The sequence below is a fragment of the Tyto alba genome, unplaced genomic scaffold (assembly GCF_018691265.1).
Source record: "Tyto alba isolate M040663 unplaced genomic scaffold, T.alba_DEE_v4.0 Super-Scaffold_13, whole genome shotgun sequence".
NCBI lineage: Eukaryota > Metazoa > Chordata > Aves > Strigiformes > Tytonidae > Tyto > Tyto alba.
The window spans coordinates 14,414,869-14,440,269 of record NW_024881275.1 but is presented as its reverse complement, the minus strand read 5'-3'; the positions used below and the strand labels follow the sequence as shown (position 1 = coordinate 14,440,269).

At 34.9% G+C, this 25,401-nt stretch overlaps 1 protein-coding gene across 3 annotated transcripts in view; it reads right to left on the bottom strand.

The window, feature by feature from the left end:
- Positions 1-4,793: 4,793 nt before the first annotated feature.
- IFT74 (intraflagellar transport 74) overlaps positions 4,794-25,401 on the bottom strand; it is a 39,602-nt gene continuing 18,994 nt past the window's right edge. Inside the window, exons 12-21 of one of the 3 annotated variants that reach the window (XM_033010019.2) lie at positions 25,002-25,042; positions 23,690-23,769; positions 22,558-22,560; positions 20,475-20,528; positions 15,694-15,791; positions 14,621-14,747; positions 10,719-10,882; positions 9,923-10,048; positions 7,426-7,486; positions 4,794-5,671 (exon numbers count right to left, since the gene is read on the bottom strand). In XM_033010019.2, coding sequence (XP_032865910.2) covers positions 5,556-5,671; positions 7,426-7,486; positions 9,923-10,048; positions 10,719-10,882; positions 14,621-14,747; positions 15,694-15,791; positions 20,475-20,528; positions 22,558-22,560; positions 23,690-23,769; positions 25,002-25,042 — 870 coding nt within the window. In that variant the 3' untranslated portion in view covers positions 4,794-5,555. Of the gene's footprint in view, positions 5,672-7,425; positions 7,487-9,922; positions 10,049-10,718; positions 10,883-14,620; positions 14,748-15,693; positions 15,792-20,474; positions 20,529-22,557; positions 22,561-23,689; positions 23,770-25,001; positions 25,043-25,401 lie in introns of those variants that run through there. The other 2 variants (XM_033010020.2, XM_033010021.2) reach the window with 2 other exon arrangements.

Genomic DNA, 25,401 nt, shown 5'->3' with positions numbered 1-25,401 from the left:
TGGATTCCAAGGACTGGGAAATGGGTCATGCTAATTAGATCTCAGGGTTGGTTAGTGTTTTCATTCATAACGGTTAAAAAAATTCATTTTTAAAATTCTGTTTTCAAGACCCACTTTATTCCACTGAACTAATCTCACACTGTTAATGTGTTTCTAATGGTAATTTTTATTTTATGACTGTGTCATTTAACTTTAACCAGCATTCAAAAAGTGCAACTTAGTGATAAACTTGCTATCTGTCTGGCTCTGCTTCCAAATTTATGTCACATTGGACTTGGCTAAAATCTTCTGCTATTGGAGAGACACACACACACTGCTGGTGAGCCACAGTGTAACTGTTTCTTCTCTTTAACTTCAGTTTTTCTGTGTAAGAGAAAGATTTCTAAATGGCAAATTTTTCTGAGAGTTTGAACAATATAATTTTAGCAATTCTTGAAATATGAAAGTTATGATAGACATGCATGTCTCATCTTTAGCTGACAAGTTAAAATGTAGATTTGCATATAGGTAAAGAACTTCAGTAACTTTCAGCTCAGTAATCCTAAAAAATTATCAAATACAGCAAACTTGAACGTAAGTCCAAGATAAAAACCACCCCTTCTTAATCTAATTTGGAAGAAAAAGAAGGAATGGGAAAGATATTGAAAATTTGAAGGCTTTATTTGGAATTTTGTCTCTCATGCACAACTGTTGGGGTGATTGAAACTACTGATAATTTCTGATATAACCATTATTTGCTTTTTCTTTTTAATTTTCAGAGGTGCTGAGTCCCCCTCACCCACTTGAAATAGTATTTGTGGGCAAACTCGTATTGTATGTTAGAGACAGAGGTCTCGCATCTTACTCATCCTTTGTTGCACAGAAGAAATATTGGGCCTGATCCAAAGATACCAATGCTTGGTGAATCAAGCTCAGTCACTTTAAATGGATATAGCTTTCAAGGAATTAGCTTTACAAGAGGAAACAAGAGCAGATCATTTTACATTTCTGGCTCAATTTTTTTTTTTTTTTTTTTTTTTTTTAAATGTGGGAAGCTTCCTCCGTTTCACACATGTGGCATATTGTCCTTCCTCCTTCCTGAAAGGACAAGCTGCAAGTGTAGACTGCAAGTCAGGGCAAGGAACATTTCTTCCTCTGCTCCAAACTTCTGCCAATCCCAATGAACGTTTAATCAAAGCTGCGATTTAAATTCAGATCATCTCTGCAGTTATAAAACACTTAAAGTCTTCCTTCCTCTTTACTGAGGAAGAAAAAGATGACAACTATTTTGTTTGGGAGTAATTCAGTTCCCCTGCCCAGTGATTCACCTGCATTTTTCAGCATTGCTCTGGCTGAAATTTTCATCTATTATATATATAGCATTCAGCATTGAGCTAGTATTCACCACTGAATATGCGTTCAAATGAACTCCGAATTTATGATCTCTTTCAGAATCCGATGGGTTTTTTTTTTCATTCCATACAATTTTCATATCCACCCCACCCAGTTGCCTTATGAGACATGTTTCCAAGAAATTCACTCAAAGCAGATATTTTGCAGAATAGTTATAAAGACTTTAATGTCTTTCTCCTCAAAGATATTCTTATGGCTAGTGCCTTATCGTGAGGTCTGCCTAATGCCTTGTATTTTTGTTTTACACTTGCACCAGAAAAATAGAAGTGTACTGAAAGACTTTACAACCACTTCACTTTGGAAATGTATACCTCCAGTTGTGAAACAGTACACACCAGTGCTAAGAAGCATTAACACTGACTAGTATCATCAGGCACAAAGAACTAAAACCAAACCCGTGTTCTGACTGTCTGGAATTGCTCACAGGAATGGTGCATGTTATCTTCTACGCTCGTCAACACAAGAAAAAAAATCAACTAATTTTAAAAGACAAATAAGTTTTTTGATCACAGTTAAAAGCAGTGAAGGTAAGATGAAGCAGGAAGTCCAATAAAAGAATTAACTCTTGCCTGATGCAAATTTGCCTGGAGGTATGATGTCCCTGAATATGGGAACAAGGATGGTGCAGTGTCATTCCATCATGAGCTGGGAATAATGAGTCATTCCTATGCTCATCCTCATGCAAAGCACAAACATAACATAGAAATTACGGTTTGGTTGAAGATTTTGAAATGAAAATGCTTATTTCCATGAAGTGTGCCAGTAGAGAGACAGATGTCATCAAACCTGGTATGCTAATGCTTCAGTGGCATCTTCCTGGAGGAGGACCAGGTTAGGGAATTTTTAAAGAAACTGGACTTCTATAAGCCCATGGGGCTCGTTGGGATGTACCACAAGTGCAGAGGAAGGTGGATGATGGCATTGCAAGGCCATTCTACATTATCTTTTTTTTTCATGGTGATAGGGGGAGGCTTCTGAAGACTGAAAGAAATCAAACGTCACTCCTATCGTCAGGAGAAGCAAGAGCGAGCCAGGGAACTACAGGCCAGTCAGCCTCACCTCGATCACTGGGAAAGTGATGGAATAATTTGTGCTGGAAACCATTTCCTGACACACGAAGGATGGGAAGGTGATCGTGAGTAGATAGCATGGATTTCTGAAGGGGAAATTGTGCTTAACCAACCTGATAACCTTCCACAATAATGTAACTAACCCAGTGAGCAAGGAGAGAGGTGTGGATGCTGTTCACCTCAACATTAGCAAGGTGTTTGACATGGTTCTGCATAAAATCCTCACGGATAAGCTGGCAAAATATGAGTTAGGTAAGCGGACAGTGAGGTGGCTGAAAACTGGCTTGGGGCTCACTGTGTGATCAGTGGTGCAAAGTCCTGCTGGAGGCCAGTCAGTAGTAGTGTACCTCACGCATGGATAATTGTGCCCATACTGTTTAATCTTTTCACTAATGATCCAGACAATGAATCAAAATACACTCTCAAGATGTTTGCAGATGACGTAAATCTGGGAGGAGTGTCGGATGCACCAGGTGGGTGTGCCACTGTCCAGAGGGACCTCCCAGGCTGAAGAAATGGGCAGACAGGAATCTCACAAAGTTCCACAAACAGAAATGCACAGTATTGCCCCCGGGGAGGAACAACCCAGGCACCCACACACACTGGGGGCTAAGTGGCTGGAAAGCAGCTTTGCTGAGAAAGGCCTTGGTGTCCTTCCTGGTGGACACTGAGCTGACCAAGAGCCAACAGTGCACAGCAAGAAAGGCCAGCGGTGTGCTGGGGTGTGTCAGCAAGAGCACTGCCAGCAGGCTGAGGGAGGTCAGCCTTACCTCTCCTCAGCCCTGATGAGACAGGCGAGCAGAAAACGTTTTAAACTTCTCCATCCCATAGATGCTGCCGTTTATTCAATGTCCTCTCAGTTTGAAGTCATAGCATAAAATGGATAAAAGATTGCCTGGGTAGAGAGACCTGTGTTACTGAATTAGTGTCTTGTTATACACACAGGAGCTTTGGTGAAAAAACACCGTATGTCTGGTACTTAAACCCATGTTAAAAAAAAAGAAAAAAAAAAAGATAAAAAGAGTTAAAGAAAAGGTTATTTTCACGGAGATTTTGGGAGCTAGATATGGATACAATTTACTCAGCTCATTACTGGGAATGAGTTGTTAATCTCCTAGAGGGAGATTAAACACCTGCTGCATAGTTCATCAGTTAGAATACATACAGTTCTCTGTGACCCTGATCCAGGACCAAAAGGATGAACTGTTAAAAGGAATGATTTATGAGGTTCTCAGGCAGAAACAGGGAATCTGGAGCTCCTTCAGTACGACAAGGAAAAGAACAGCATGCTGGAGAGAGGGCTTTTATGACAGCTATCTCCTGGGGAACACAACAAAGACCTGTAAACTTTACCACGCTATCCTACAGAATGACTACCAAGGAATAAAACCATGCACTGCCATGAATGAAAGCGAATTTAAAGCAGTCTGTTTACTCAGCCCACAGCTTTTTTCCACTGTTCATTAAAATGTGTTTTTGTAGCACAAGTGGAATTCAGGAGGTGATCTCTCCAGCTGATGGCTTGATTGGTGAGAATATTAGCCTTCAACTTTATCTCAGCAAATAATGGGCTCTCTCTGGAATAGCTGAAAGTTTGGCAGGAAGGAAGAGACATTAGTGGGAATTTCCCCTAGATAACAGTCCTTGGTTCATAGAAATCCTGTTCCATTATCTACATATTATACAGACATAAGTATCCAGAGCAACAGCATTTACTGTGCTGAAATTGGAAAGAGTGCTCTCTGCAAGAATCTTCAATATTTTTGTTTTACATACCTCTTTATAATCAAAATGACAGTTACAGATTTGGAGAAATTTAGTGACAAAAATACAGAACTTCTGTTTTAACGAACTCAGCGCATTTTCCAACTCTTTGTCTACTTAAGTTCTATAAAGTGAAGCATATAGTTTACTTCTTTTTTGGAAAACTTTTCTAATAGAGCAGAACAACTATTAATCCAGACCCCACAGTTTTTTATTATTTTTTGTAAAAAGCTAGATTATTATCTGTCTAAGATTCTTATCTATAGTCAACTGTGCTCTTTTCTCTTTCATCAGGTCTAGCTTACAACATACCAGATGGTGAAAATTATCAATAGGTAGCTTACAATTACATTACATGTAGAATGTGAGGGAAATATATAAATGGAAAATTTGGTTTACGTAAACGTTTTCTGAAATTTCTGTATCATGCAGCACATTGGTATTTCTGGATCAGTTCTGTTTTTGTTATATGTTGAATTTCTTTCTACGTATTTTTGTCAAAATAGAGCTTGAATATGACACTGCAGCATGAAATCTGAGGAAAAAAAACTTTGCAGAAAACATGAATAATTTTCTCTGTTGTTTCCTTTATTGGTGACTATTACAAAAGTAAAATGTTCCAGAAAAGGTTAGTATTAGCTGTGTTTCACTATTTTTTTATCACAGTTCTCTCCCTATAATTACATTTAAAAAATATAAAATAAGAAGTGAATTAGTTCTCCCTTAGGAAATTAACATTTGCTGACAGATCAGACGTAGATTTGCTTTTATTATAATACTTCATTCTGTGAAGCAATTCTGACTTAAAAGGATGCTTGTCATCCTTAGATGTTTTTCTTACTTATTATAAATTGCTATTTCAATAGGGATGGTATAATGATATTACCATTTATCTTATACACTTATTTTAAGATAATGCATATAAGAGCCTGCCAGGCAGCCTTTATTCAGGGAAAACTGACATTCTCTGCATTCAACTGACTGCAGGACAATTAAGAGTTTCACTGTATAAAGCAGACTGAAGTCTCACATTTGAGATGCGATACAGCAATGGGCCTCAGTAAAATGTTCTGATGATTTTACACTCGCTGTGGAGTATTTCCTTTTATTTCTACAAGTTTCTAAAATTCAGAAGTTTATTTCTAAAATTTTTAAATGTTGCAAAAGAAGGGATACTATTAAAACTCATGTCTAAAAACCTGAAAAAATACTTTTAAGAATATCTGTCGCTGCAGTGGTGAGTGAATGAGCTCAGTAGTCCAGCTTTCCATGCTGCCTGTGCACATCGCTCATTGTTGGTCCACTGGGGCAGGAAGGAAGTGCCTGGGTTCAGTTCTTGGTGTTCTGTAAAGCTTCTATGAGAGCTTTGTTGTATTCTGTGACCAGCTTTCTCACATTCTTCATTATTGGCTGGTAGTCACTCTCCTGACTTTTTGTTGCTATGACTGATGAAAAGAATTAAGGAAACATACTGCCAGTATAAATATAAGCATAATTAGAGATCATAAGGGAACCACGATACAGTAAGTTTCCTTCTGTGAAAACTGTCACAGGTTGCAAATAATAGAAAAAACTCAAAATGTCCTTCAAAGACTTACACCAATTTACTAGCTGCCATCTCATGACAAGCATAGCAAAAAAAAAAAAAAGATTACATGCCTGAGTCAGTATTGTTTTCATATATACAGGCAATAGGTCCCTTGTGGAAGACTGTCCGTTGTTACATTGCAAACAAAACCATTTCAAGACACTCAGCTATTTACAATCATACAGTTTGACACTTCAGAGCTTGGGCTATAGAAGTCACAGTCCAAGAAAGGAGGATGTTTCTTTCCACTAGCCTAAGCAGACATAAAACTCTGTGTAAGAGTCTGCATTTGGACAGGTAATACATTGCAGCAAGTTAGGAAGCACTTTTAATACCCTGATCAACTTTTTTTCTTGGTTTGTTTCATTTTTTTCTGTTAGAAAAAACAGGAACTAAGATTCTTGCCTTAATAAAATATTCCAGTAGAGCCTTCTTCATAGAGGAGGTAGCTGCAATTATATTATGCTGTCCAAGACTTTTTTCAGATTTTTTCTAGTAATTAGAGCACTTATCAGACACAAGAAACAGGATATTTGGTATATGAAAAAGATAATGCTATATGCAGAACGTATATTATTATTTTTTTTCCCTGATGGCTAGACTATTACAGAATTGCCCGAAATATATTGTTGTGTCATCTTCTGAGATATGTAGCAATGTCCACTGTCCAGCACACAACACTGGATGATACAGTCTGGTTTTGCTACGACTTTTACCAATTACATTTGTACTATAATCATATAACAGTGATTTTATACATCTTTGAGATTTCAGGTTTTTTGTTTCCTAAAGCATTTTGAAGTTAACTTACTGCAGTGATTTCAAAGTCCCTAGAAAATAAAATAAAAGTCAACTATGCTCTACTCTGATGTCTGCAATAACTATGGAGAATAGTACAAGGTAAGAAGAAACATCAGTTCTAATTCAAAAAAACTTCAGTGCTTTTGCTAATTTCAAAAACTACCTTATGAAAGTCACTTGCAGCAAGTAAGACACTGCTGATATTTTGGAAGGTCTTATAAGTTTAGTGCAATTAACTCTTTAATTAGCATCACATAATGAGCTCATTTTGCAGCTAAAGCATCTCCTTGTCATATCTTACCACATTTACCTTATTTTTTTCCCTCTAATATGCTATTCCTCTTTTATTTGATAAGAAATACATTAAATGCATACAGTTCATTGTTTACTTTTTCATTATTGATATTTATGGCATTTAAAACTGCAAAACACTGTGCAAAGTCACAGTGTTATACAGATTTTCACACAATGGTACACTTGCTGGATAATTTCAGATAAGACTAGACAGATGCAAAGATGATCTTTGTATGAAACTTAATGGCAAAACTGACCCAACAGGAAAAACTCCAGAATGCAAGACAAATCATCTTGTGGGTTAGGATCCTGTAAAATTGTTTCAGACAACACATACAAGTTTTGCTATATATAATACCTATCACCTAACCAGACATTTGCAAAGCATGGCCTTTCCCCTCCTCCCCTGTCTCCTGCTCCCCATTTTGTCCTGTCTTATTCTGCTGGAGGAAACAGACTTCTTCCTCAATTAATACTGTGGGTGAATTTTACTGTATTTCTTAAAGAAAAGGATACATTCCTTCATCATAAAGTTATTTTGCTCATGGTGCTGCCACTTCCTCTCCAAATTTGTAAGCTGGTAACACAAAAAAGCCCAAAATTAAAATTATTATTACACATGTACTTGATACAATGAACCTCCCAAAAACATTGTATCAATACTTTGTACTTTATCACCTGATAACATCATAGTTATTTCACAAGAAACCCACAAAAATAAGAAACAATGCCAAAATGATTTATAAAGCTGCCAATGATTAACTTGTATATAATTTAGCATGTCATACATCTATTTATATAAAAGCACTGTATGCAACTGCAGTGGCAGATGGAAAAAATCAGATGAGAATTCAAGACTTATCATATAGGGAAAAGTGTAAGCAAGTCAGAAGTAAAAAGGTGAACAATGCAGGGAGATACTAATTCTCATTATACTTCATATCATTTAAAAGATCTCTTCTTAAAATCAGTAAGATCTAAAATCACCAAAGATACAATATTTCCTGACACTGTCTTGGACTTTAAGCTATACAGAAGAAACTTCCTTACTTCCATAGTTAAGTTTCCTGTCTGATGCCAGAAGCTGTGATAAGAACAGAGCTGCAGCAAGAAGATTGTAGGAGTGTGGATTAAGTGCTGGCACTTCTTCAATACTTTCAGCATCAACAGGAAACTAATGTGGACATTATATCGATGGCTGCTTCCTTACAATACAATTTTATATTTGTTTTTCTGATGCTACTGTTCAAGTACTGCATTTCAAGATATGCAGATGTTATTTTTAAATGCAGAAACTGAAAATCATTCTGAGACTAAACATTCAGTGGAAACTAAGGTAATAAATCAGGAAAATATTGCAACATTTTACTTAAAAGCTTATTCTTAAGCTAGAAAATACGAAAATAGTTACTATATTGCTCAAAATAAATCTTAAAGTGAAGAATCAGTTATCTAGTACACTGCTTCACAGCAAACATGGCAGACATCTATTTCCAATATATGGTATTCCTGACCAATTCTAATTTTTATTGCCCCTTTGTAGATATTGTTACATGTAATACAGCTGGTAAAGGAGCCTAGGTTTAAAATACTGTCTGGTATATATCAAAGGAAATGTTCAGTACATTTTTATAGTAACCCCCTGAAGGCAGTAATTCATACAGCTGACTGCTTGCAATATCATCCAAACCAACCCTCAAGATATGTAAACACTATTAGTACTTCAAAATGCTTGAAGCATGTCAACTCATCAGCTATTTTAAGATATACCTTTATTCACCCTCATGACACAAAATGCAAAGAAACAAATACTTTTGAACACATTGAAATAGAACTGACACAGCTTAATGAACTGAAGAGATGCTATACAACTACTATTTTATATAAAGTTTTTGGCATCATTATGTAAGTATCTTAAGAGTGGCTGGGTATCCATTTCTGATTTACATAATCTCTAGGAATAAGAGTCTGATCTTGGCATGAAAAATATACAGTATCTGAAGTCTTGCAGATTTTGGCATGAAGCTTTGGGGATTTCTATCATCAACCTAGAGTTAGTCCACAATAATCACATGCTACAAATGTGTATGTGTACCTCCTCACTTAGAGCTATGCCCTCTCATCTGTTCCATAAAGTTCACTCCAGGAGAAAGTTAACTTAAACATGTATGAGTATCATCTTCATCTTTTAACTGAATTAGAAAAACAGTAACAGATCTAAAGAATAAAGATCTCAACAACCTGAAACAATAAAAACCAGTGAAATGCAGAGAAAATAATAAATTTCCATTTTTCAGCTTATTTTGAGGTCATTCATTTTCCTTCTGTGCATTCAAACCTACATGCCAGCAAAGTTCTGTTGCCAAAATGACAGCAATTTATGGGTGTTTATACTGGAAAGACCAAAGCTGCTGAAGGGTTAATAAACACCTTTTTTTCCGATTCACTTTTGAAATGTAAATGTAAATATATATTCATATATCAAAGTTCCTTGGGTTTAAAGAAGTCTGAACAAACCCTAAAACTTCACTGGTCTACAAGGAACAGGAAGACTGGAAAAAGGGAAATGGAATTAACATTTTGGTGGCAAGAAAAAACTTACCATCATAACTTTAAAAGCAAACGGGATCTAATCTAATTAGTAATGACTTTCTTTTTCCTGTAGTTTCTTTCTAAGTTGGTCCTCAAAACTCCTCAAGCAAAAGAAGGGCAAAAGGGGGAGATTTCTGATCAAGATTAATACAAACACTGAAACAAAGGATTTGCACAGTTTTTAAGCTCAGAAAGAACTCTGTCTAGTAACTTCAAAATCCTAAGGTTACAAGAAATTTATTGGTACAATATTAACTTTTGTTTGAAAATAGAAACTATGTCAACACATTTACAACACATAACTTTGAAAACACCTTGAGAAGGCATAAACTGATTCCATCCATGGAATGCTTTGTGTGTATAGGAAAACAAAAACTGCAATAGAAACAACTGAGGAGATAATATATATCTTGGGCTATACCTGAGAATGTGTCTCATTCTCTTGCAGCTCTCTCTTTAGTGTCTCATACTCTGCATTCAAGAGTTCCATTATTTTCTTGAAAGAATGGCTACGTTTTTTAAATTTTTCTTTGTCATCCTGGAGTCTCTAGTTGGAAAAAAAACAAGACAAACCAATTAAAGGATGAGTTCATTTGCAGTGGGCTGCAGACAAATTATTTTAATTCAGCTTTCAAGATATTTCTTTTTCTTCCTTTTGGAACAAGACCATACACATAAAGAACTCATAAGGCTTTTCTCTAGCAATGCATGCTCTATCCTAAAGATAATATTTGACAGTTCTGATCAAGTTGTAGCTTAGACCATACTATATTAGCACAGATGGGAATGCAGATGCTAAGAATCTGTAGGAAAATTATCATATGTGAAATGGGAAGTGCCCTAGATGGAATTTGTCTTAGAGGAAATACAGGCAGGATTGATTTTTCTTTTTTGTTTGGGTTCTGTGGTTAAATTGATAAATTCAGGCTTATGGGTTGTCATAAATTACAGCAAAAAAGTTCAGATGAATCACTGAAATAAATGGGGAATTTTATGGAAGGAAGTTAACAAAAGGTATCCAGCTGATAGCCTGCTACATGTACCCAGTCAATGTCACATATATAAACAGAGAAGCATTTGGATTCATTTGCACTGACGTGCAAGACCAGTTTTCATCAGTTAGCCAGGATTCCCAGTCATAGACTTGGATTCCCTTTCACTAGGCACTCAAAAACACACAAATTCTGTATAATCCAAGGTTTCATTCCTTTCATTACCTTTTTCTTCTCTTCTCCTGATGCTTTCAGAGCTGGCAAATTATTATAGACCTCCAACTCCGTTTTTGTTTGTTCAATTTTGTCTTTAAGAGAAGCCAGTTCATCAACCATCTTGCCCTCCAAGAGTTCCATCTTCTGTAGGTCCATCTGCAGTTTTTGACTCTCTAGATCACCAGATACACAATCTCTAATCAACAGTACTTTCTATTTCATAATGCATTGCCCAGTATCTTTCTGATTTTGATATTCATGGAAATGTTAATGTGAAGGAATGAAAAAAAACCTGATCTTCACAATCATCCTGTAAATCAGACTACTATATTAAAATTACTGTATTATACTCCATAAGTGAAAAGTAATGAAAAAGAGGTGATTTTCTGTATCACAGTGTGGTATTTCTATCATTAAAGTTGCTTATGGCATCAGCTAATTTCAAGTCTTAAAGCAGTGGTGATATCTTACAAAAGTTGACTGCAAAAATGCAAACAATTTAGAAAATATATTTTTGTTAGTTTGTTAGCATTGTGTTGTTTTTATTTATGTTGTTTGCATATGATAAGGCTTAGTTCTATGCGAGTAAATAACCAAATTTCCTTTAAACATTCACTCTACAGGAAAACACCTCCCTATCTCCACAGAGTAAGAACTTTCATAGCTTACAAAACGAGTACTTGCTACAATACAGAGCACTTACTTCTGACAATCCATTAAAAAGAAACAACAGAGTTACAGGTAATTAAAGGAGTCAGAAGTATGAATCGATTTTTATACAAAGAGATATGTAAAGACTGAAACTGTTCAGAGATGAGATACTTAAAAGATGACACAATAAAGACACACAAAATAAAAAATATGCTTTGATCTAGTTTTGGGGATAAGTTATCAACCCTGAGTGTGGAAGGACTAGATGTGGCTAGACTTGTTTTGCATGGTTTTCTGATCTGCAGCTTTGTCATTGTATTTTCTTCCTGTTCCTGAACATGTAAACACATGACTACATAATCTTATGTTTCAGAGTTGTTTCGAACTCAGAAGAATGATACAAATAATGCAGGGTTTTTTCTGCATTCTAAAATATCAGGCAAAGTGGGCTATTGGGAGGGATGAGACAACACAGAGAAACTCCTCTCAGCATAGACTGTGTATGTTACTCACACACTCAGGTTTGTGCTGATCACCTGGAAAAAGGGTAGCAAATTCTTCCCTCATCTTAACCAAGTCAGTATAGACCTTTATGGCAGAAGGGAGTGGATCTGCATATGTGACAGAGGGAAAGTTCACCTTTCCAAAAACTAGGTATGGTTTCCTTAGTGGAATCATCTGGGAAAAATCTCACCAGATCAAAACCCTGTCACATCAAGATTTTGGTACTCATGTCTCCTCTTGTGTATCTGTGACATATACTCATTTTTTTAGAGTGAAATACTGGCTTTAATCAACATTTCTGGCTTATTACAGAGAGCTTTGGTGATTTCTCTAGGAACCCCAAAATGAAAAGAAGACAAATCAAGATTTTTGTGTATAATATGTAACTATCCTGAGGAACACACTTCCATAAGGTAAGACTGAAAGGGGCCTGTATGTGCAAAAATCATTCATATATATATGAAAATTTTCCATAGCAGTAAAAAAAAATGGGTTTAAAAATAAAAGATTTGGAACTGCACTGCATGTCTGTGATTGAATGTTTATGATGCTTTTCACTCTAAGGGGCTTAAGAAAACACTTTGCTTGTGTCTGGAGTATTTCATAACTGCCCATAGTTTCACTTTGACATTCCTAGTATTGGTCAACATCAGATCCTAAAACATGACTGAACATACCACAGCTCTTACTTCTCTTGTTCCTATTGCACTGTGGTTTAAAGACGGACAAATGCTTAAGGACCTCCATAAATCAGGGCTTCAAGATTAAAACCCATAAAAAATAGAATTATAAAATAAAAAAAATTAAAATTGGACAGAAATAGCAGAAAACAACTTTACATTTTCTTAAGGATTTACTTAGGCCTAATCACAGCATTTAAGCTTGTTATATAGTTGTTTATATTTTGTTATTTTAAAATAATACACAGTTGACTAGTTGGGATTTATTTTACATGTAAAGAGTAATAACAACTGTCCAAAAAGGCAGAAAAGATTCTTAGACTGTTCTATCTATATACCAATAAAAACTGTGGTGAGACAGCAATGGGCTATTTCTATCCATTCACACTCTCTGGAGAAAAGGAAAGAAACTGGAAGGGGTGAATTTATCCTTAAGCAGCAACAGCCTCAAAGAAAAAATCTCAAAACTCAAAAACCTCAAAACTTCTCTAGGGGAAGAGTCCGGAAGAGGATGCAGCCCAGTTCCTTCTGATACGCCATGAAGTTGCAGCGTCTAGCAGGCAGTGTGTACACAGTAGCAAACTCTCAGACCAAACTACAGTGACCCAGGGAAATGCTTTTTGGAAACTATGCCATCAGCACTTTTGTTTACTCTTCATGGTTTCCTTTTTTCTTTTTTTTTTTTTTCCCACCCAGTTTCTTTTGAGTGTTCTGCTGGTGGACTTTTATATCTTTGTTATAACAAAAAAATATGGAAATCCAGATTTTAATCACCTCAAAAGAATTCTGAAGATGACTGTGCTATAATTCAAGGGTTAGGAAGAAGTTCAGTTGTGTAAACTGAACATTCACTGTATTTTTGAAAGAATCTTAAGTTGTTTATTACAATATCTGTGACTCCGTGCTGTCAGAAGTTTACTTATGAATCATTTAAATGATATGCTGAAAATTATGTACTGTATCCTCCTTCTCTCCCCATGCAAAGAAAGAAATATGTCTTTCAATAATGTCCCTATAGAAATATGTGCTTTCAGAACATCCTTATAGTGTAAAGTAGTAAGAACTGATGCTTACATGAAACAACAGAAAGTCATATTTGAACTTGTAATGTATGGCCCAGCTTTTTAAACTACACTAGAACTGCAGAATGAGTATTTGCAGACAAGGGAACACTAAGTGTTCAGACACACAACAGAACAATCAATTTCTGTAACATTTTGTACATAACAACTTATTTTCACATAACTACTCTGAAGTTACAACACAGGCTTGTATTTTGAAAATTACTATCAAGTACAGCACGTAATAGCCTTCTAACAAAATGATTTATGCTGCTTAATTCCTGCCCTTTCCTTTCAGCCAAACAAACAAGGAAAGGCTTATTGAACCAATAATGATATTGGCAAAGGCTTAGAATTATGAGAACAATTCTACTATAAACAGAGCAAAAATGAACTAAATAGATACTTGTTATGGAAATGAAAGAAAAATACTGGCTGCTTTTTGAAATTACAGGCAAGATCCTGCAGATTCTTACACTTAAAATTAAGTATTCGAGTATTTTCAAAATGAATATTCACTTTGCAGAATCAAAGCCTGAGAATTTGAGAGCTACTCACTGTTGTTGCTAGTTATTCTCCCATGGTTCATACCACTTTAGAAAAGCACAAACCATAATAAGTGATATGAAGAACTACATTTACAAATAATATATGGTTAGGTAACTGTGGAAGTCTCTAATTCATTAAACATTATTTTACGATCATGAAAAACATCTACTCTCGAGGTGGGTATTAGTAAAGTCAAACTTCTAGCTCAAAGAACTTTGCACCCCTTTATTAAAATACATTTGTTTAACATGTATCTGTGCAAGGAAGTTGATCATCTACTGATAGTAGTAACTGAAATACTCCTGAGGAATATAAATAACTTGTTACCCACAAGAGTTTAAATTTGTCATATTGTCACAGTATTTTAATATTTGGAGCTCATTGATCTTGTACTTGCTATTAATGTAACGTCAGGTAATTTTGATTTTTTTTAAGAATTAATATGAAAATTCATTGCTGATCTTACCTGTAATCAGATTCTTAGCAGTGCTCTGTGATTTCTGCATTTCATTTGATTTGAAAGTGAGGTCTTCCTGCATAATCTTCAGCTCTTGATTGGTAACAGATGAAATTTGTTTCATACGATTCACATTCTGTGTGTTACCAATAACAGTAATGAGAACATGCTGTATCTTTGAAACAAAAAATGGCAACTGGACAAGTAAAAAACTTGGCTGTCCTAGTTCATAGTCTATTATTTGTTTTTTATGCTACACAGAGTAAAAAGAAATAGTCTGAATGTGAACGATTTTCATTCTGCCAACTGTTGATAAAAGATGTACTGACAGGCCAGTGAAGATGAAACAAAAATGCAGCAAGTATAAACTGTGTTGTTGTATCAATCTCTTTTAAAGTAAGTGTCATTGACTAAAATACACCTTACGGTATACCATACTGAAAGAGTTAGAAGACAATTCAAGTGATGATATAATCAAAGTATTACTCAGCTGAAAGATTTCTGTAAGATAAAAAAAAACATGGGAACCAAAAATATTCAAAGAAAACATGTTTTGAAAGTGCAAAAAATGGTAAGACTGAAAATGGGCACAATTTCTAGTGTTTGCATTAAATATTACACAGCAGGGTATTCCAGACGTAATTTTTGTAGATCAGAGAGATGACTGGCATATTGCCAGTTATTTAACAGTAGTGACAGAATTCCCATGAACTGAGATTTGCAGACTTTAAGTAAACAAAATATTGCAGTAGGTTTTTTTGCAGTATTCTGAACTGTTTATCATCAGTGGAATAATGTTCGTTATAGCAGTGATGCTGAGTTACAGCAATTATGCAAACAGTTCTATTATTTTGGTCACAAGTATTATCTAATTATCAAAACCTTTTCCCCAGAAATAAAAAGAAATTAAACACTTTTTTTTTTAACTACAGCTGTATATGGTTTAATGTTTAATCCTTTTAAGAGATTATTATGCAGATACTGACTGGATAATATATAAAAAACATGATCCTTCTTTATCCATTAATTCTCCTGTGCTTCTAAATTCCTAGCTTGCCACAAGAGGAGGGAAACGCACTTACCCTGCTTGAGTGCTCCAGGAGTGCAACAATGTTGGCTTCTATTTGGACTTTTCGTTCCAATTCCTGATTCTTCACATCTTCAAAAGTCTCAAGAAAATCTAGAGGTCAACAAACATGATAAAGATGACTGCTATTTGCATAGGTACAGCACAAGTCCTTGTCTTTTCCAGTCAAAGCTTTGCATTAAATTGACAAACTGTGCAACACCAGACAGGTTACTTTAAGATTAATAGTTTATTTAAGAGAGTCCTTGAAACTTGTCAACTTCTGGGTTGGAATGAAAAAGAGGACAGTTTTTCCAGAGACATGTATTTGACTGATTGATGACATGAGGCCACTACTTTCTTGGATTCTGTTTACGTAAGGGTTAACACTCAATAAGAAAGGAGCTTCATCACCATAATTTCTGACACCTTTCTGAATGCTTGTCCCATCAGCTGTTGACTTTAATTTTTCTGAAAGCTATCAAAATGGGCTAATAAATAAAGGAAATAATAAATAAAGGAAACAGGTGATTTCACTATCTCTAATGGCCTCGACTAAATGCCAAATACTGCTAAGGACCTGAGACCAATATATGACTGGTATCATCTCTTTCATTCTGTATGATGTCCCTTTGCTACATCTCTATTTATGTTCATTCTAGTGTCCAACTGTATCTGACAAGACAGTTTTAATGGTGGTATCCACTCTGTATTTGTACCCTAGGCATACTATGTTGTATTTTTGGTGACAGACATACTGAAAAACAGGTGCTGGACATATCACATGGAAGTCAGAGGTCCATCAAGATGCCACCCTGGGCTATAAATTATGACCATCCCTTTCCTGCTGGGTATCCTCCTGAAACATGGCTTATATACACAGGAGCACTCAGGAAACAAGGGTTTGCAAACTTTCTAGCTGGATGAAAAAGGGGAGAAGTGCTTGTTTGAGCAAGAAGGATTAGATAATAGTAAATTCAAGATGGATTATTTGGAAAGAAATAAAGACAGGAGGAACTACTTAATGGAAATACTAGCAAATCCTGAAGGGATGAGGTCTGACTAGAGAATTGTGGATCCCAGAGCATCCATGATTCTTTAAAAATGCCTAATTTTAAAATTCTTTACTCATAAAGCATTTACTGGTAAGAAAACTACTGTAGTATGTGATATCATCTGCAATGCTCTCCATGAAAGAGTTAACAGAGAGGCTTTACAGGATACAGCTTCTAAAACTTTTAGAGTGGAAAATGTGCATTATCAGAGCCAGGAGACAATACTAAGATACCACAAAGACTATCTCAGAGGCAGAGATTTCAGGATGAAAGACACTTGGAATTCTTAGAGGTCAATGAACAGCATTGGACAAAACATCAGTAATGTGAAAAGATGATTACTAAAAATAATGACTAGTTCTGATACAGTTCAGTTGGCTCAAAAAGTTGAAACAACGTTTTGGTCCACCTGACACTGACTAGTTACTGTAGAGAACAGCATTTGGCAAAAATGTAAGAAGGTTTACTTTTTGCCAACACTTCTGTGGAGTAGTAACCAGAAACACAGTTAAAAACAAAGCTTAAACAGTCTGCAATTGTAAAAAGCTAGTCAAGTCCCAAGGGCTGAGTAAGACTATTGCCAGGTCTGTTTTTTTCCAGTCTGCAAATAAAACTATCCTTAGAAGTTTTAATTTCTATCTCTGATGTTCTTTTCCGTTGGAAGGAACTTGTCTTGTTCAATACCTTAATATGAGGAGCAACAAAGACAGCTCCAAAAAGAGCTCCTTCCTTAAAGGGAACTTACTGGGTATTTCATACCATCCGTTACTGTGAAACACAGACAGGAATTTTCTACAATAAGAAAATATCTGAGTACAACAGAACTAAGGGAAAGGCAGTAAGGAAGGCAACAGTATTGAGATTCTAGCTAATGTTTTGTGTTTAAAACATCTGAGCTGGTCTTTCCTTTTTTGTTTAAAAAAGTAAGTTTTTTAATTTAATTTAAAAATTTCAATCACATTTAACTGTTTAGTGTTGTAGTGGTGAGCAAAGGCTTTGTGAAGCTTGCAGGCGTCTGAGCCACTTCTTTTCAACATAACAGATGGTGCTATAGACTTTGATGCATCCTAGCAAGAGGTCTTAAATAAACTGATTGCAGTATCTTGATAAACCCACTTATTTGCTTCCAAGGAAGCTGTAGACAATGAGGATATTGAGTCTTCCAAAGTATAAATGTAGGAAAGGCAGGAGTAAAATAAAAGCAGCTTCATGAAAGAAAAGCATTCTTACCCATTCATAAATGTGAAATGAGAATAAAACTAAAGTACTTTACATCCAGAAATAGAAAATTTTATAAAACTGACCCCAAAACAGTGGAATTAGGACCTAAGAATTGTACCTACATGACTTGACTGGTGTTCTTGTCCTTTGGCATTCTGGACCTTTTTAGGTGTTTGGTTTCTTTTTTTTTCAAACCTTCTTTAAATTTATTTAGAAACATAAGCAAGGTCCGTATTTACATATTATCTCACTGTCTTTCTGCAAGCAACTCTCCTTTTCATCACATCTGATTGACCTTGTTTCATCTGAGTGCTGTGTGTTTCACAGACTCATAAAAAATGGAATGGAAGACATTGCAAGAGGTCATCTAATTAACTCACTTGCTCCAGGACAAAAACAACTGTATGTCATTAATTCAGATGTTTGTCTATACTCTTCTTACACACAGCTCATGATAGATACTCTATAGTTCTCCTGACTAATCCATTCCAAAGCTTGGTGAGTGCTAATGTTAGGAGGTTTTTTCCTAATATCCAACCAGAAAGCTTTCTGCAACTATTGGTGTATTGCTCCTTTTCTGTCCTCCATGTTTATGCAGAGATAAATTATTCACTTATTGGAACCATGCTTTTTACACATTTGATGACTATCATAAATGCTCTAAAATAAAAGAGTCATTGCTTAATATTTTCTTTCAGGTCATGCTTTCCACATCCCCCATCAGTTTCTCTTCAGGACTGCCAACCTCTTTCTTCATGTGCAGAACGAGAGGCAATACTCCAACTGAAGCCTTCCTCAATGCACAAGGAACAAGATTACTTCATGTGTCTGACAAATTACACTCCTATGTATACCTACTGCTGTAATATCTCCTTTTCCATGTTAGTGTGATACTGCTGAGACATGTTCACTTCTTTCACTGTAACTCTGAGACATAACACAGAGCTGTGCCTAATGAACTGTTCTGCATTTTTGCTGTCGATTACTCTGCCCAAGTGTACAAATTTACAGTTAATCCCTTTTTAACTTTTTGCACCTGACTTCTAACTGCCATATATGTTTTAAATTCTAACCCTTCTTCCAACATGATGTCAGCTTTTTCAATGCATTTTCTGTGGAACTATGTATTTACTTTCTCTCCTGTCATCTAACTGATTAATAAAAATATTGGCTAATCTGAACATCCAACACACTGTAAAACTCAATACATCCTTCCATCCTAGCAGTGAATCTTTCATAATTAATAGTTTTGTTAATCAAATGCACAGTGTAGGTTAATAAAGAACAGTATTTCCCTAATTTGCTTCTAAGAACATAAAACAGAAGATTTATTAAAGTCAAAGTACACATCATCTGCTGCATCTCCTTATTCTGCAATATTATTCTGTCAAAGAAGGAAATTAGTTGTTTGGTCTTGTCAAATCAATACTACTGTTATTCATATTCTTGTTTCTGTAATGCTTACAAATTGTTTCCTTGCTTATTTTTTCCACAATCTTTCTGAAAATGGATATTCAGCTGACTGGTCTATACTTCCCCTGCTCCTCTTCTTCAAGACAGGTATGTATTTGCTTTTTTTCCCATCTTCAGGACTCCTGTATATTCCCCCAAATCTCTCAGTTAATCTCAAACAGCTCTGGAACTGCATCAATATACCCCAATGAAGGGCAGAAGCATAACCAAAACCCTAAAAGTCAAAATGATCATAAGGCCCTGCTTTCACAGTCTGTATTCGTACTGAAAAGTGAGCTTCTGCTTTTCTGCTTCTCAGGAAATCAGGTAATTTGAAAATGCAGAAACTCTCTAAGTATGTTCTTATCCTTATTGTCAGCCGAGACCTTTCTTTCAGTATAATGCTAGCCATAAATTATATTGAACATTTTTAGAGAACACTGTTAGAAAAAGATATTATATACTTTGGCCTTCATGGTATATTTATTCATTGTTTTCCCCTTTTGCTGAGTAACAGACCAACCTTTTTTGTAAGCTGCCTACTACAGTATACTAGCAATAGAGTATATTTTAAAAACAGTTCTATTTTAATCCTCTGCTAATTGCTGCTGAGGTCTTCAAAACACTAGAACCTTTTAATATGGAAGAAAGCTTCAGTAACACTCATGTTGAATACACAGATAAGAGAAGCCTTAATTGTAAAGAATTCCATTATGTCTAAGTTTATAAATTTTGAAGTTCTGCTTTTAATCAGACCTGAACATCTGGTTTTATCTCCTCTATTTAAATTATTTTCAAAATTAATTTCAGCCTTGCTTTCATAAAATAAAGCTGTGTTCCTAAGACCTTTAACGTCTGAAGAAAAGCCTTGAAAGATGCTCTAAATGTTTCTAACTATTCTGTAATTCTTAAGATATCAATTATCTTGTCCTAAGATAGATCACAGAAACTTTATGCAAAGATCAGGACATCAGTTCTTTTCAGCTCTAAATTACCTGAGTGTTAACAATATAAGAAAACCTGTATTTTGGTGGAGTTATGTCTAATTAAAGTATACTAGACAACTTACTGTCCATGCTTTCTTCCCTCTTCTTCAGCTCTTTGTATTTCCAATTTTCCTCTCCTGCAAGAAAGGTAACATTGATTTAACTTCCTATTGTCTCAGTTCTGGATTCCTTTAGGTAGGAAACATGTCAATTTTAAAAATAAAAATTCTACATGTCTAGAAACTACAGGACTCATCCCATGTCACTTAATGTAGTCACTTCTACTGGCTATGTCATACACACTTACATTAAAAAAAAGAAAGAAAAATAGCTTAATAAATCAGCCTCAATGCAATTTTTAGAACCTTTCAGAGATTAGAATTTTTGATAAATAAGAGTGGGATAAATACTTGGTTTGAACAAAGGGAGTTCATAGGATTTTTCTGAAGCCAGGTGAATTCCAATAATAAAGAGCAAATGCTTTTGTGTATTTGGGCATAATGGTTAGTTAAAACTTTCTGCAGCTCTGTTTAACACACGGACCATTTCAATGGCACTTTCACACATTAGAATGTACTTTCATAAGGATGCACAGCTTGTAAGCAACAGCATGACAATCTCAGGGAAATAAACAGGAAAACTGTACAAGCAATGGCATAGGAAAATAAAATGCACAGAAAACTTTATACAATTAAGTTTAAAAGAATATTTCCATACACATTCTTTATAGTAGTATTAGGAGTAATGAATAACATACAATACATAACTCACTCCATCTTTAAATCCAACTACTGACCATAAATAGCTCTTAGTTTAAATGTAATAGTACAGTTGTAGACTTGATGTATTTGTCACAAGTTTTGAGAAGATGAGACAATTTAGCTCCTAAGAATAATTTAAAGTTTCAAACATCTAAATTTTTAATTTTTTGAGTCTCAGGCATTGTTTAATTTTCAGTACAATCTTGTAACTTTAAAGAATACAAAGAAAAAGAATGACATATATATAGCTATAACTGAGCTAGCAAATTTCTGCAGGTCTTTTTACTTGTACACCCCCATGCTTTCCTTTTTATCTAGTATATACAAACAATAGGAACACCCGTGGGCCCCTAGGGGACTGTGATTCTGCTTCAGCTTCCTTGCAGCTGTGTCTTTGTTCCTTGCTGGACTCTCTCTTTCATTTTGCAAGGCAAGTCTCCAATATTTAATAACTCAGTCTGTTCTACTCTTGAAAAATCTAGTTACAGTGAGCCATGAAACAGAGAACTACATGATCTGCCAAGCATTTAAAGAAAAAACATATTTGAAATGAAGACCACAACATTTAAAATGTCTTTACAGATAGGTTTTCTTTAAAATACGGCATTATTACAACAATATCTTAGCTTGTTGTACAATTTATGAAGTGTTAAGTCTATTCCACTATGAGTTAATCTTGATTGTGACTAATGAGTTAAAGGTAACTGCTAATATATGGAACATATAATAAATGGGCGAACTTTTACTTACTTAGATTTTCTTAAGTGAAAACTAAAATGAGTTTCTTCTATTTATGATCTGTTTATTTTTTTTTTCCTGCTCAAAAATGTTCCTAGCACTAAAATGCTTATCTTGAAACATTCAAAAAATCCTCAGTTGTAATCTTTTTTTTTTCACTGGCTATTTTACCTTAAATAAGTAACTAAAAAACTTTAAAGGCTGAAGTTCTGGGAATGCTTTGTAATAAACAGTTGAAATATTGAGCCAGAAGCAAGCTGACCATGGAGGAAGGGAGGGCAGGAATCTCAATGGTACACCAAGATGTTGATTTAGAGCAGAAGTACAAACGTCCCTCTGGGATTCTCTCTCCATTTACTAGAGAAGAAGGCATTGGGAGTTTAGAATCTGTGTCTTAAAGCTATTCCTTAGGAATATCTTCTTTATTCCCTCTGTTATATCAGTAGGTGAAATCCCCTCTATATTATACCACAATGTAACTTAATTCTGAATATCTTGACTGTTCCTGGTATGTTGACAGAGAGTATGTGCTTTCTCCTACATATGCTTTAAATCCTCTTCTCCAACAGAGGTCTTTTTCTAGAACAGTGAAAAACACACAGTCTAACAATGAATGACCGTGTATGTAAACCTAATCAGAAAATGCGAAAAGCAACTCACTTCTTACCTTCTGCATTTCTCCAAAGATACAAAAAAAAGAGTTGCAAGCCAAACAAAAAGAAAAAATTAAAGCAGAATAGTAAAGTTGGCAATGATGTTATCTGGAAACAAGAAAGCTAATAAAACAGTCTTAATAAATTATTTGCACAAAAATAATGAAATATCTGGAAAAATATGAAATATTTTGTAATGCAAAAGATGAGAAACAGATGTATTAAAAATTTGTTTAGGGTCAGTTTTAGAAATAGTTGTTCACCTTGAAGAAATTTACGGTTAAATTTTACACTGATTGCCTGAGAAAGGTATAAAGTAAAAAGGACACAAATACATTAATTCATCAGCCATACAGAATTTAAATAACCTGTTACAAAGTTTTCCAGAATGTATGCACATATTTATGTAGCTCCTACCTAAACAAGATTCCTTATAATTATAAGGTTTTCAGTGGGATCAAGTTCCATTTTAAAGAGAATCTTCCATAGCTGTTGAGGGCCTATGCTCAAACTAAATTACTTTCTCCAGAACCATAGCTTTGAGTGCTAGGACAAATCCCAACCTAACCTATCCTAATGTACTACAGCAAGTGCTTGCTGGAGGTAGTTGTATAAGTTAATGCCATTTCTAGGCAGCTCTCAAACTCTTCTTGCAAAGATCAACCCAAGAAGTTTCAGAAACAGATAAAAACAGTACTGAATTTTGTCTGCTTTACACATTATTAATAAACATTCTCAATTCCACATTCACTGACAGTGTATCAGATCATATAAAAGTTGAAATAAATAAAAGCTTTTATAAAGCTAAGTTGTTCTGCAATGCTGACAGTAAGAGAAACTTCTATTCCTCAAGTAGTCCTACAAATAAAATTGTGGCAGAAAACCAAAGAGCTGTACTATTATTTTATATAGTAGCTTTATGATTCAACATGAACTTGATGAATGTGCCACTAAAGGTGGGTACTCCCCATTTCTCACATCTGAAAACAGAAGCCTGCATCCCTAGACACAAAACCTTCCCTGATGGTGAATAATGGACATTTATATAAACCTAAATGTTTAAATCAACTAATGTCCATAACAATATGTGTTATAATATGAACAGATGCAGTTCTGCATAGTGTGCGACAACTCCAGTCATATTACCTTGATGATTCTCCAGATCCATATCAAGTCGTTGAATGACCTTTTTAAAATGGTTTGTTTTTTCTTTTACTTCTGTCAGCCTGACAAACAGATAATGAAATCCAAGGTTGAAAAGGTGTTGTAAAATACTATTTTTAGACAAAAATGATGAGAAAAATCAAGAATAAAAATAGCAAACCTGTTTATCAAAACCAAAAGACTACAAGGATGATTGCTATTATTATAAAATGTATATGTAAAGCACCTGTCACTTTAGTCCCTATATCTATTAAATATAAGTACTGCTGCTCTTTTTTATTAAAAACATTTTTTGCTGAATCATTAGTAATTCTTAATTTACTCAACGGGTCCCTCTGCTGGTTGCTATACAGCTTTGCAGAGGTACAACATAATCGGTAAACAAGGAACTGAAGGTCTTAAAAATTACCTGTGTTCACTAAAATCGACTAAGAAATTGCCAAGTAAAACACTATATTATATAATCAACTGAAGTGAGAAAGGAAACTATTTTAAAAACATTTCTATGTTAATTCTCAAATATAATTCTCTGTTATTGTTTCTTTCTGAAAATTGTTAAGCAACTTATTATCCAATCAAAGCTGTCAATGAACTAAAAATTAACCAATGATTACATTCACGAATATTGCTTAAAAGAATTTAAAATTGTTTCTAGGAGATTTCAGAAATTATCCCAATTCTTCTGTAGAGAGAGAAAGCAGAAGGCTCAAAATCACAAAAATATTGCACCGTTTTATCTCCCCCTCTCTTCCCTCACCCCCCACTTTCCCCTTTACTATTTATTATAACATTTACCAGAGTTTCTGGCAAATCTTCAGAAAGGTCCAGTAGCCAAGAATAAAGAAGCAGTGCCCTGTTACTCTTTAAAATTTAACTTTCTGTAAGCAACTTCATAATCTTTAGGTTTTAAGACACAAAACAAACTCTTCAAAATGTGACTGCAGTGTAAAGTAGGCTCAAGTTCACAGATGTCTCCAACGAGTACCTCTTATGGATGAATGTCTTCTTCACCCTTAAAGAAGTCTTTGTCAGTCCTATTACCAATTTATATTCTTAAGGCATGTTCATAAGGATAGGAAGTATCATATTATGCAGATCTAAATGCCTTATCACTATAAAACGCGTTTAGTTGAAACAGAAGGATATATTCTAATCTCTGTGGAAAGTTAACACTAGCAGAGGCTCAAAAATGTAGTGATGTTCTAGAAGTCTGTAAAAATATGTAACAGAATTCAAATATCTGTCTTTAGGGTCTAAATGTAATTTGTAGCAACAGTACAATGGGATTACTCACTGTCTTTCCATGCTTGCTATTTCTTGACTATCGTCCTTAACCTATAAAAAAGTATAACAACTTTACCATGTGAAATAAAATCTTCACATGAAAAAAGAAATTAAAAAAATTTCTTAATTCAGTATACAGAGAATAGAAACTCAGCATATGAAATCACAAACTTGCTATCTCTGTCCAACAACGACTCTTCACTGAAGAGGTGATATAAGTGTTTTGTGTTCCATATATTCTCCTGATTTATCATTACATATTTGAAAACCAAAAACATTACCAGTGTTTTTCAGTCCAATAATTCATATATATGTATATATGGATAATTACATAACACAGCATAGATCCTTGTAAACTAACTAAATTGTTCCTAGATTAGTATATCTGCTCAGTATGTCACAAAGATACT